The 13286-nt window shown below is 32.9% G+C and overlaps 1 protein-coding gene across 7 annotated transcripts in view; it reads right to left on the reverse strand.

Annotated features, from left to right (window-relative positions):
- Positions 1-2628: 2628 nt before the first annotated feature.
- JAK2 (Janus kinase 2) overlaps positions 2629-13286 on the reverse strand; it is a 221382-nt gene continuing 210724 nt past the window's right edge. For 4 of the 7 annotated variants that reach the window (XM_036854640.1, XM_036854643.1, XM_036854644.1 and 1 more), the window contains 3 exons: positions 5352-5469; positions 3705-3818; positions 2653-3449 (listed from right to left, as the gene is read on the reverse strand). In XM_036854640.1, coding sequence (XP_036710535.1) covers positions 3342-3449; positions 3705-3818; positions 5352-5469 — 340 coding nt within the window. In that variant the 3' untranslated portion in view covers positions 2653-3341. Of the gene's footprint in view, positions 3450-3704; positions 3819-5351; positions 5470-13286 lie in introns of all 7 variants that reach the window. The other 3 variants (XM_036854641.1, XM_036854642.1, XR_005020220.1) reach the window with 3 other exon arrangements.

Genomic DNA, 13286 nt, shown 5'->3' on the forward strand with positions numbered 1-13286 from the left:
ATTTGCTATGCAAAGAAAGGCCTTATAATGGAAAATGATAATTAAAAACTTTTAAAAACATATTAGTAACGATTGGTGTTTCAGTTGGAGATAAGGCTTTTCCTTATAAATTTGTAAGACTGGAAAAGAACAATATTTAGGGCCTGCACTAAGCAATGCCATCTGGCATAAGCATGGTAGAAGTTAATTTCTTAACCTATGAAGAACATACTGTAATAAAGTAAAACAAAATTGGTAATTTTAATATTTAGGTATATAATGTGATATGATTATATGAATTTGATTAATGTGAAAGTTTAAAAATTCTCTGTCATTCTGAAATCTCTCTAAGGTTACTGTCAGTATCGTAAAACAGTTAGCAGCTAGTTATCTTGAAATTAAGTACAACCAACCCAAATCAGGGTGTTAATATAAAGTATTTTCTGATATTTATACTTTTTTTTTTCTTAAATAAAATGAAGATTATCTCATATAACCCTGTCTTTTGTTTGGATAATTCTGCTGACTTACTGTTATTATCTATTCTAATATAGGAGATTAAAGATCTTTAGTAAGTTGTACTGGAAAATTAGAGAAACTTTCATTAGAAATAATTTACATACCAGACCTAGGGTGGATATAGCAGTGTTCATAAACAGCACAAAGTAGTTGATAGCACTCTTAGGAAGCATTTCTTTTAAACTGAAAGGTAAGTTTACTTTATAAAAGTCTTTCTCTACACATCTCTAAATCAGTGTGTGTACCTGCAGTTCCTTGGTTAGGTGACAATACAAAAGAAAATAACTTCTGAATATTTATTGCATGAGTATTTCAGTTTTGTGGGAACATGCTAAAGGCACAATGAAGAAAATAATACAATCTCAATCTGACCACATCATGCCACCCCAAAGAGAATGGCTCCCCAGGTATAGAACTGTAGGTATTTTCTAAAGTCTACTCTATAACAAAAATCTTTAAATAAAATTTAAATATCAGAAGTTATGGTTTTGATAAAAATTTCACTTGACTTTAAAGCAGAAGTCTTGGGTTGTAAGAAAGTACTCTTCCATAGCAAATTATAGTGCTACTGGCAGCATATATAAATAACATGAAAAAGTGACTATTTCCCAAAGCAGGTAGCCATGGATATAGGGAATTATTTATATAAAGACTGTGTAACCTAAAATACTGGAATATTTACAGACTTACAGAATTTTAAGAAAATCTTTACCCTCATTTCTGAAGCGTATTACTTTGAAGAAACATTCTGGCATTAACTGGTACAATACTGACTTACCTGTGTCTTGTGCAGAACCAACTAAACAGCTGCATGGTTAATTTCCTTTTCTGTATGGTCAGAATCAAAATTTAAAACATCACAAACCCTCAATAAATAATAATTCTCTTGAAAACTTAGAATTTTACAATCAGGCAGTCATCCCATTCTAAAAACTTAAGATGTTTATGTGGGATTTTTCTCCTAAAACTAAAAATGGAAACCTTATAAGAAAAACTTTTAAAAAAGAAACCTAGTTAACATCCTTGTTTTTATAAACAAAATGTTATCAACCTTTAAGAATCTACTTTTAGGTACTTAAGTTTTAGTACAAAAATCTGCAATCAAACATATTATATGATATGCTACTTTTGACATGAAAAGTAGCAGGACAGAAGATCTCTTAAATGCATTACATACACAGATCCTGGAGGAGTCTTTACAAATTAAACAAAAATTATATTCAACTTTCATCAAAATATAATGTTTACTAGAAATCTTTTAAAATCTAATATATTATCATTTTAGATGATTTGTGCATTTGGTAACTACTATTTGGTAAAATGCTTTAAAGATAGCATAAAAAGCATTTCTTCCCTTTCCTTCCAACAAAAAACTCAAACTTTATATGTGAGGCATTTTTTTCTTATATAATATTCATTTTAAAACCAGCTCCAAAAATTAGAAAGATAATCAAAAGTCTTAAGTTCAAGTTAAAAAAAAAAAGCATACAGCATTGAAAATAAAGAAACTATTTTCTTTTTAACCAAAATGCCAAGTATTTTAAACTTTGTATAAATAACACACAGACAAAAAACCCCACCATATTTTAGGTATGGTGTCTAAAATGGAGTAGCACTAAAACAAACGACAACAGTAACAAATGACCCTGTATACTTAGTTGAAAAATGCTGATTTTTCTTCAAGACATTATGAATTTTCTACTGGCATTCTTGAATAAAATTAACAAGCATACTTTTTTTTTTTTTTTTTACCAATTTACTCTCATTTCTCCCTTGTATGTAAGAATCTAACAAAAGAAAATCTCTTTTATAATGGCAATAGATTTCTGAAATCCCTAAAAAATACATTCTTTAGAAAAAAATTCCTAACCCACTGTGCATCTTAATAGGCTTATATATATGAAAAACAATCTATTTTATGGCTTAACACTTAAATTTAATCCATGACTATAGGTCCCAGGGATTGAAGAGTCTTATTGGCAGCCAGTAGCTCAAGGGATGACAATATTCCTGGCATTCGTAATCTCAAAATTTTAAAAGAAAACTGTTCACTGTAGTCTTAGAAAAACCTGGAGATAGTTCTATTTAAAAAACATACTCGCCACAAACAGATACAAGGGAGACAAATGAGAAAATAGATTGTGGTATATCTTTGTAAACTTGTTCCATTTCAAAATGTATTCTTTAGAGTCAGGGAAATTCCCTATACAAATAAAACTAAACATTTGTTCCCTTTGCTTTGAAAAATATTTACAGTACATAGAACAACAAGCTAAAAGTATACACCTGCTTATATTGCTGGCCAGTGATATAGATGAACAAGGACACAAAGGTGCTTACTCAATTATCTGAGCATCTTAATTTGTACAGTGAAGTTATTATAGATCAACTATGGAAAAATTAGAAAACATTATGAATACCAGCCCTTGTGTAAAACATCACACAAGATGCCAAGGTATTATACATTCACTGTGGTAAAACTGTACATACGTATTCTGTGCATATTTAACATTTACAATTTTTTCATCTCTCATAATTCTGAGTTGAAAAGAGTCTAATTTTCTTCTTTTGCCAAAGAAAGGTGATATTAACTGACTGATTAGGTTCACAAAACTTTTTACAAAACTCTTTGCTAAGGACTTTTCATCAATGTCTTTGGCTGGTGTCCTCATGAAGAAAAACTCACTAAACTTTGAAAGCTCTGAGCAGATATTTCCACACTTTTGCTGGCTACAGTCATGATATACATAATAATGGTATATGTAATAACAGTCCACAGTAATGTGAAATACAACACTTTGTTCTGTAAGTCTATTTTGGTCTCAGAGTGAAGTTCATTTCTTTCATCCAGCCATGCTGTCTCTTATTTGATCAACTCGAAGAGCTAGGTCTCTGAAAGAGGGGCGTTGGTTTACATTATTGTTCCAGCATTCTGTCATGATTACATAAATCTGTAAAAGGGAAAATAAACCAAAATTACAATGAACACAAAGTGCCATCTTTTAATTGGTGAAGACATAAATTCAGAACTCCCACTTAATTTGCCTGTACAGGCATGTGTCATGGATATACCTATATCCACAGTCATGATTATGCTATTTTTCTACAACCTCAGCAAATTAAATTACATAAACTGACCTGAAATCCTTGGGTAAAGAGAGAAAGAAAATGCATGATTACTGTGGCTAAAAAAATTTTTTTGTTACCTCATCTGGGCATCCATCTGGTCTTGGTAATCTTCCATTATTCTTCAGGAGTTCTATCAAATGAAACACAATCATCTGTCCTTGTTTGTCATTGCCAATCATACGCATAAATTCCTGAAACACAAACCCACTTTTCAATGACACATTTTTGGTACATTTAATTTGAATCAGAATTCTTTCTCAACTTCTTCCAGTAAATGGGAAAAATCCTGTATGTTTCCTTACCTTGAAACATTTTAAAAACAGACTATTTTAACTTCAAAAACTTCGTTTTCAGTCACAGTTCAGAAAAGATTGTTAAATGTGGAATGTCTATAATGCCATTTCCATAACTGTAACATACTCAGCACAAATTCCCTGAGAAGGATTCAAAACCAGTGAACTAAAAACAGACTTACTTTGTTTTAACACATCATATTACATTTCAGCTGAAATAAAAAGCTGAATGTAAAAGAAGACATAATAAAAAGAAAATACAGAATGAATATTTAAGCATAAATGCAATGGAGAGAAAAAGTTCTATGCTTAAAATTCATAAAATTAAAGTCTGAACCATAAGCTAGAGAAGTATTTACAATGAACACATCATTTATTTAAACATAGAGAGCTCTTATATACTGGTAAGAAAAATTACCAATATAAAAATGGGCAAAGTACATGAGGATACAATGCACACACGCACAGACTCACCCCAAACACCCAATAAATATGTATTCAATCACACTAATAGCAGAAATGCAAATTAAGATCAAATAGGTACAACTTCTCTCCCATCAATTTGGCAAAACTGTGTAGAAATATAATAGTCAACACTGGCAAATGATAAAACGTATACCCCTATGCACAGCTACTGAGAGTCTAATCTGGTACAGCTTTCCTGGAAAGCATTTTGAAATAATGAAAATCCTATAAAAGAGTTCATAACGTTTCACCTATAATTATACTTTTACTCTAAGATGACAATCAGAGATGAACATAAATATATATAAGGATGTGCACTATGTTCAATGAAGTGTTACTTAAAAGACTGAAAAATGGAAAATGATTGTCCAGAAATTATATCCTTATGATGAAATGCTACCAAGGAATTAGAAGTCATATTTGCAGTAAATATTGACTAATATAGGAAAATATCCATGCTATAATATGTAATGAAAAAGCAGGACAGCAAACTGTACAGTATGACCTGTTATAAAAGAAATCTTTTTAATAAAATTTCACTTTTACATATAAAATTAAAAGAAGCCTGTAAGAAAACATACCACAGTATTAAAGTGGTTATCTCTGAGTAGTTGAATTAGAGATTATTTTTATTTTCTTTTTTATACTCTCCTATATTAAAATTATACAATGAGCAGAAAAAATATTACTTTAAAAGGTTTAACTTTTACAATAATTCCTGGAATGAATGAGTTTATCAGATTTACTAAAGATAATATTAAGAGAATATACTAAATAGTACTCCAATCCCCACTTTTTAAAACATCAAGTTAATTTAATGAGTAAGTTTGGGATTATTTTTGTTGGTTGCTGTCTTACAAATAAGCAATAGGAGCTCTAAAATAACCCTAAGCTTACTATTATTCTTTGGAAAAAGCTTTTCTCATGTTAAAAAAAAACTTGAGAGTAAATAAAAAGCACACTGACCGCTGGTGGGCTTTTACTCTTCTCAATATATGTGAAAAGTTCATACAGAACCACTCCAAAGCTCCAAACATCTGAGGCCACAGAAAACTTGCTCTCTGTCAGTGATTCTGGTGCATACCTGTAGTATATTTAAAAGACAGTTACTTGATGTGTCAATTCTTGATTTTATCTGCAAATCATTGGATTAAAAAAAAAAACCAAGCTGTAGAGAAAAGGGTTTTAACACAGCAGGCCTGAGGCTGCCATCTTCAAAAAGGCTGTTTGCAATGTTGACACTTGACTGGTACCTGGGATCTTGGATTTCAGGAGGGTTTCCACAATTCCCTAAATGATAATAAAAGTGGCTCACTGTACCTAAACCATTTCTGCAAACAGATGAGTCTAGAATCTTGGTAATGTGCCAGGCAGAGAATGTCTACATGGCCAGTCCCAATAAAAACTGGGGGCACTGAGTCTCTAATGAGCTTCCTTAGTAGATGACATTTCACACATGTTGTCACAATTTATTGCTGGGGGAATTAAGTGTGTCCCATATGACTTTACTCGGAGAGGACACTTAGAAACTTGTGCTTGGTTTCTTCCAGGTGTTCTCCCAGACGCCTTTTCCCTTTGCTGATTTTGCTTTGCATCATTTCCCTATAATGAGTCATAGCCATGCTTATGACTGTATGCTGGGTCCTATGAGTCCTCCTAGTGAATCATCAAACCTGAGGGTGGTCTTGGGAACCTCCAAAACACAAAGATAACTAAAATCCAAAAAAATTAATTTTTGTCTCAGTAGCATCAGGGTTAACTGCAAAGTACCTTCCAAGAACTGAAAAAAAGCTGATCTTTCCAAGTTAAGCTTAAAATGAATCCAGATAAGTATCCTAGAGAAAAAGTACCTTTTAAGCTGGAGAAGACTTGAAGCTACTAACATATAAAAGAAATAACCTGTTAATCTGAAAGGGGGTGATTATGAGAGGGAGCACAGAAAATAGAAAGTCATAGGGGAAAATGGTGTCATCCTCTACTCAAGTATCAACACTACCCAACTGAGAATTTTGGCCAATGGATTATGAATATCATGGTTCCACTGCTAAATTTATCCTATTACAGAGAATTGCAATGGAGATCTGTTTTAGACTGAGATTTAAAATATGAATTACATAAAATGAACCTCTCCTTCAAAATCCAACTTCCAGAAATCCTCCTCTGACTATTTAAGGTCATAATGACCTCATGCTACTGAAATTCTACAGTACTTATAGTCTATATTATATAATTAACCATGTAATGTTATATTCTTTTTATATTTAGTTTTTTTTTAAAGTTACATATTTATGTTATTTTAAAATATGTGCCAGTTTTATCCCACAAATGGAATATAACCTCCTTGAAGACAGTACTACTCCCTCAACCCTTGAAAAATATTCTCTTGCTTTGGCTTTCATGAAAGCACTCTTTGTAATTTCCCCCTTCATCTCCAAGGCTGTTTTTCTCTTTCCCATTACTTATGTAAGGATAAATACAAAGTAAAAAAAAAAAAAACTGTCCACGTGGAAAAGGAGAGAAAAGACTCTCCTCTTTTCTTAGAGCATTTACTTTAGAAAATTCACAATTGTGAATTCTCTGTCTCTTTGAAATTTATGTAAAAATCTTTTTAAAAGCTTTTGCTTAAAAGCCTCTTGCCAGGTTTACATACAGCAATGTCTTTCTCAAGAACCTGGGAACCACCTCTTTGGAATGTAATCATTAAGGAATATCATGCCCTTACCTCCCAGTTTCAGTGGTAGGGCAGGAGCCTAACTTGGGCAGGTGCATCCTTCAAGTTGCAAAACTATCTCCTATCATAAACATATGAGAAGTTTTTTTTCCTTTGGATAAAGCCAGTTAGCTAACACAGATGGGCACTCCTATTACTAAGTGAATTTAGGATGAACAATGTGTGACAGATGGTACTGTCAAGTCCTCTTACTTGAGGACTAGTTATTGTTTATCCTGAGAACATGTATGTAACGGGTTGAATCTGTTTGGCCATTTTATAAAAGGGTGAGATTTCTTTCTGTTTTTGTAATCTCTTAGCAGATTGCTTATGATGCACATTACTTTCTGGATTACTGCTTATTCAGTAATGAAACTGTTTTCTTTCTATTCTGCTTTTGTGGAGAGGTTCATTTCCTGTGTTAACCTTTCCCCGAAGGTTCCATCACCAGATCTCTTCCTTTCTGTAAAAGAATTTCCCTTAGGTAGTATCATTCACTTATATGCTACAGTCTCCCAAATTTATAACCACCCTATCTTTGACCTTTCTTTTGTGTTTCAGACTTATTGAACATTTCCATATTAAAGTTCCACACAGGCAAAAAGAACTCCATCCCCACCTCTCTAACACTTGCTGATTATTTTATTTTCTCTATGCAATGAATGGCATCACAATCTATCTAACTCCCCAAACTGGAAATCTTAAGAATTATTTTTGACTCATCTTTCACTCCCAAGTCTACTGAGCCACTAAGTCCCTTTAAAGTATGTCTTAAAAATGTCTCAAATCAGTCTCCTAACCAATACCGCTATTACAGTCTTAGGTTAGATCCTTATCTCATGACTAGTACAGAGATCTTCAAACCAGGTGAAGAGTAAGCCCAAGGATATACAAAGATTTTCCGAGGGGCTCTATAGCAAGAACAGTATAAGGATTCTCCATGAGTCCAAAACCCTGCCTGAACAATTAAAAAAAATACGTTAGCAGAAGCATTTTCCCTGCAGTTCTTCTTAATACCAACCCGCAGGATATGCTGTTAGCTAAACAAAGAGCACTTTTGAACAATAAAAGCAATATAGATGACAATGATTCTTTTAAGTGAAACTATTTTTTTAAAGATATGATGGCTAAATCCTATGGATAAAAATTATGTGATTTCTTTCAGACTATAGATTTAGTGTTTGTTATTCAATAAGTTAGCTAAAATCTATTCTATCAACTCATTCTGAAATATTTATATAAAAATTAGTTAACCTCATTTCATTATATAAAACATTTAATATTTTTACTTGCTAATATAAAAATAAAACTATATGCCAACTTTCCATCTGATTAGTTTTTAGCAGTATATAGCTTTCTTTTTTCATTAAATACATAAGAAAATTTTGACCATGATGAAAATGTTCTGATTTTTATACAAGCTTATTAGTGATTCCCCAAAGTCAAACATCAGAGTTCAATCTCCCCAAAACATTTACTGAAGGAATAACAGGCCTTTTACCATATGCCTTACTTCATAAATTATAATCTTAACTATATTTTATTCTGTATTATTTATTAGAAAATAAGTAATGAGAAGTGGTTTATCTTTTCATAACTTAATTATGAAATTAATTATACTAGATATATATCATCTTAAGCTTATCCTGACTGACCTTGTGGTTAATCTTTCCAGATATGCAGGGAGAAATACTGGGCCCAAAGTTTTAGGGGCTTTCTTTATGACAAAGAATATAAAATGAGGTGTGAAAGCGAATATTTAAAATTAGAAAAGAAGGAATCTTGAAAGGAAGGCACTCTGGTGGATATGCTTTGTTAGCTTCACTGTAAACATGCCTCTGGCACATGTGTTCTACAATTTATATCTGTTTTTTAAAAATAATATTTCATAACATTAATATACTTACTTGAATTGAAAATGAAGTAAGACCTTTTCTGTTGGAAATTAAGTGTATTTGTTTATGAGGCCTGGCATTGCCAAATAGATTGTAACGAAGGACACTCTTCATTAAGTGACTCAATCTTTGAGGCAGCGCAAGGGTTTGCCATATTTAAATCACATATTTAAAACGTGATAAAAGATGTTATTAAAAACTACTGTATTGAAACTAACAATATTCTGTTTTATGAATGTATCAGTTTAAACAAGATGCCTCTAAATGAGAGAGTAATATCATAATTTGAACTAATTTTAAAAGATTTTTGGTATACTTCCCAGAAACAGAAAATGAATGACTCTAATGATTGGGTAGTAAATCCACTTTTGAAAATCAAGTGGGTTTAATTCTTCGTTTTCAATGAAACTGAAAAAAGAATGGATCTAATGAAATTGCCAGCTAACAAATTTTACTGGTAGATCACTATATACTGTTTTGCTACGTACGTATCAGAAGGAGTTGCAGAAATGAGTGACATTGTTACGACAAAACTCCTTCCTTTCCCATCTCCTTATTTATACAAAAAAGTTTTCTCCATGTTTACAAATACAGAAATAAAATTAGAATTTATGTTGAATCTGGTCCCATTATAAAAGTAAATAATATTTATCTAAGCATATATGGACTAGTTGGAGGGGGAAGAAAAGCTACATTTATTAAGAAATGTCTCCAATGCAAGAGGGAGGGGATATGGGGATATATGTATACGTATAGCTGATTCACTTTGTTATAAAGCAGAAACTAACATAGCATTGTAAAGCAATTATACTCCAATAAAGATGTTAAAAAAAAATTTTTTTTAAAGAAATGTCTGCAATAAAAAATTTTAAAGAATTATCCAAATTAGTAATTCATTTATATTGCTTTGGAAATTGCATCCTGGCAGTAACTTCAATGATAACTTAATCTAGAAGAAAAAAGTGAATACTTTTTTTGTGGTCATAGGAAATTTTAAAATTAATTTAAATTTATATATGTATTTTGGTTACAACGGAGCTAGGTAATCAAAAGATTTTCCAAGTACAAAATATAATACATTATGCAAAATTTTGAGATGGGAAGTGGAAATATAATTTTCAGAAGAAAAAGGAATAATGCAAAGTTTCTATCAAGAAGAAAGTCTGTTCCTATACATTTTTAAGTGGGTGACACTTAAGTGGGTATCAAATTGCTTTGGTGTCTGGATTTCCTTGTATACATCTAAAAGATTGATGTACCATACTTCAATGTCATTATTTACAATACTTTATAAAATATATTATTTACAACCATTTAAATTTACAAAGGAAAAAATTAGCTATCAATTTAAAAATGTGCCAGAAAGAATATAGTTTTTGATAATTCTTTTAATGGGTATATATACACAAAGGGTTTGAAAATCAATGACCTAGATTCCTGCAAAAGTTGCCTAACTAGTCTTCTCTCTGCTGTTAGCCTCTTCTTAATACAATGTACCCTCTATACCTCTAGTTCTCAAAACTTTTGGTCTGAAGTCCCCTATACTCTTAGAAGTTATTGAAGTGCCCCCAAAGCTTTCGTTTATGTGGGTTGTATTTACCAATACTTACCATATCAGATTTCAAAATTAAGGAAATGTAAAAGTATAAACCCAGTAATGTTAGCGTAAGTAACATTTTTATAAAAAAATAACTATTTTCCAAAACAAAAAATTTTGTATTTAGAGTAGTATGTTTTACATTTTTGTAAGTTTCTTTAATGTTGGTTTAATAGAAGACATTTTCTGTGAGTGGTTTTTTAAAAAAATTTTTATACAATTTTTAAAGGTTATACTTCATTTACAGTTATTACAAAATACTGGCTATATTCCCCACGTTGAACAATACATCCTTGTAGCCTATCTCAAAGGGCCCTAACTCCTGGGCTGCAGACCAGTACCGGTCCGCAGCCTGTTAGGAACCGGGCCACACAGCAGGAGGTGAGCAGCAGGTGAGTGAGTGAAGCTTCATCTGCTGCTCCCCATCATTCCCCACCACTAGTGTTACTGCCTGAACCATCCCCACCATTGCTCCCATTACCACCTGAACCATCCACTGCCCTCCCCCCACCGTGGAAGAACTGTCTTCCACGAAATCGGTCCCTGGTGCCAAAAAGGTTGGGGACTGCTGGCCTGTCTTATACCCAATGGTTTGTACCTCCCATTCCTCCATCCCTATATTGCCCCTCCCTACTGGTAACCACTAGTTTGTTCTCTATATCTGTGAGTCTGCTTCTTTTTTTGTTATATTTACTAGTTTGTTGTATTTTTTAGATTCTACATATAAGTGGTATCATACAGTATTTGTCTTTCTCTGACTTATTTCACTCAGCACAATACCCTCTAAGTCCATCCATGTTGCTGCAAATGGCAAAATTTCATTATTTTTTAAGGCTGAGTAGTATTCCATTGTATGTGTAAAATGAGAGTGAAAAAGGGGTATAACATCTTAGTATTATTATAAAAATACTTTTGACCTCACAAACTCCCTAAAGGGTGTACCAGAGGTCCCCAAACTTTGAGAACTGCTGTTCTCCACCAAAAGTAGAGCTATCTTCCTAAAATATGAGTCTCACCATTATCCCATGGATAAAGCCTCTAATATCCCACCTGCACACTGTCTAATGAATAATGTCTGAACTCACTAACATGGCACACAGAACTCAGTATTATTCCGTTTGTTCTGTGGTAACATCATTCACTTACAACCCTGCTTATCCTGTTGTCCTTGTCATCCTCCTCATGGAATGCCCTTCCTCTTGTCCATCTGGTGAACTATTAATCAATAGTTGAAATGTCATCTTTTAGTTGTGGTTTTCTCTGATTAATTTAAACCCTCAGCAGAATTACTGCACTCTAATGTTTTCGCATCATCTTCTTCATTGTTGCACTTACATACTGCATTGCGATGACTGGATTACACATTTGATTTTTCCTAAACTAAGAGACCTTAAAGGTAAAGGATTATGGATAGTGGACCTGTCAGTTGAATTTCCACGCTGTATCAAACTTTTCCATTTAGTTCAGCCTTCCTTGTAAGGCACAGTTCTTTTTTTTCTGATGCTCATCCTATCTTCTTATTCCAATTTCCTTGTATGGTGTTTGGAACACAGTAGGTGCTTAATAAGTAGGTGCTTAATAAGTATTTATTAAATTGTATTCACTAAGTATGCCAAAATCACTGGAGATCCATATAACTAATCATTATGGATTGCTAGTTAATTCCATTTAACTCCTCTAATTTCTCATTCTGGAAAAAAAGAATGAAATTCATGTATCACTGGGGACATGACCAAAATAAGACAGACAAGTTTAGATAAGTCTTATTTTCTAGTTTCACTTATACCCTAAAAATAATTAGATAATGCTAATGCTCATAATTATCATCAGAATATTCCTTTAAAATGTTTTTAGTATTATAAAAAACTTCAAACATACACAAATTAGAGAACAATGAACAACCATGTACCTGTCACTTAGCTAAATTCATTGCCCACCTTGTTTAATCTACTACTCCCCACATGCACACAACAGTATTTATATGAAATGAGTTCTGGATATGACAGTATTTCAACCATATTTCATACCATAACTATCCCAGTATGCATCTCTAAAACATAAGCAGTCTTCTTTAAAACACATTCACAATGCCATTATAAATCATTCTCCTGTGTAAGGGGTTCAAGATGGCAGCCTAAGAAGACCCTGAGCTCACCTCCTCCCACATACACATCAAATTTACAGCTACACATGAAGTAACTTTCCTCTGAAAAGTATCTGATAACTAGATGAACAGCACCTCCACAACAAAAGATAAAAGAGACTCATTGAAACAGGCAGGAGAGGCAGAGAGACGGTCCCACCCAGGACCCCATCCCAGGAGCAAATCAGAAGGATCACAAAAATATATAACTTTTTGGAGTAAAAAAAAAGGGAGTAAAGGGATTGAACTGCAAATCACGTACCTCAACCCTTTAGTGCAGCACTGGGAACACGAGCCTCTAAAACATCTGTTTTTGAAAATCAATGGGCATTAAGTCCAGGAGAACCACGTAACTGTATGGAACAAAGAACCCGCTCTTAAAGGGCTCACACAGACCCATCTACCCTGAGAAACAGCACAAAAGCAACAGTGTGAAAACACCTACACCATAAGTGAGGGAAACCTACTTACTGATCTTAGAGCAGCTGCTAGAGAGGCAGGAACCTAACGGGACTTTCTCTGGAGACAAAAGCACTGGTAGATGACATCTTTGCAA

Source organism: Balaenoptera musculus, chromosome 6 (assembly GCF_009873245.2).
Source record: "Balaenoptera musculus isolate JJ_BM4_2016_0621 chromosome 6, mBalMus1.pri.v3, whole genome shotgun sequence".
Classification (NCBI taxonomy): Eukaryota; Metazoa; Chordata; class Mammalia; order Artiodactyla; family Balaenopteridae; genus Balaenoptera; species Balaenoptera musculus.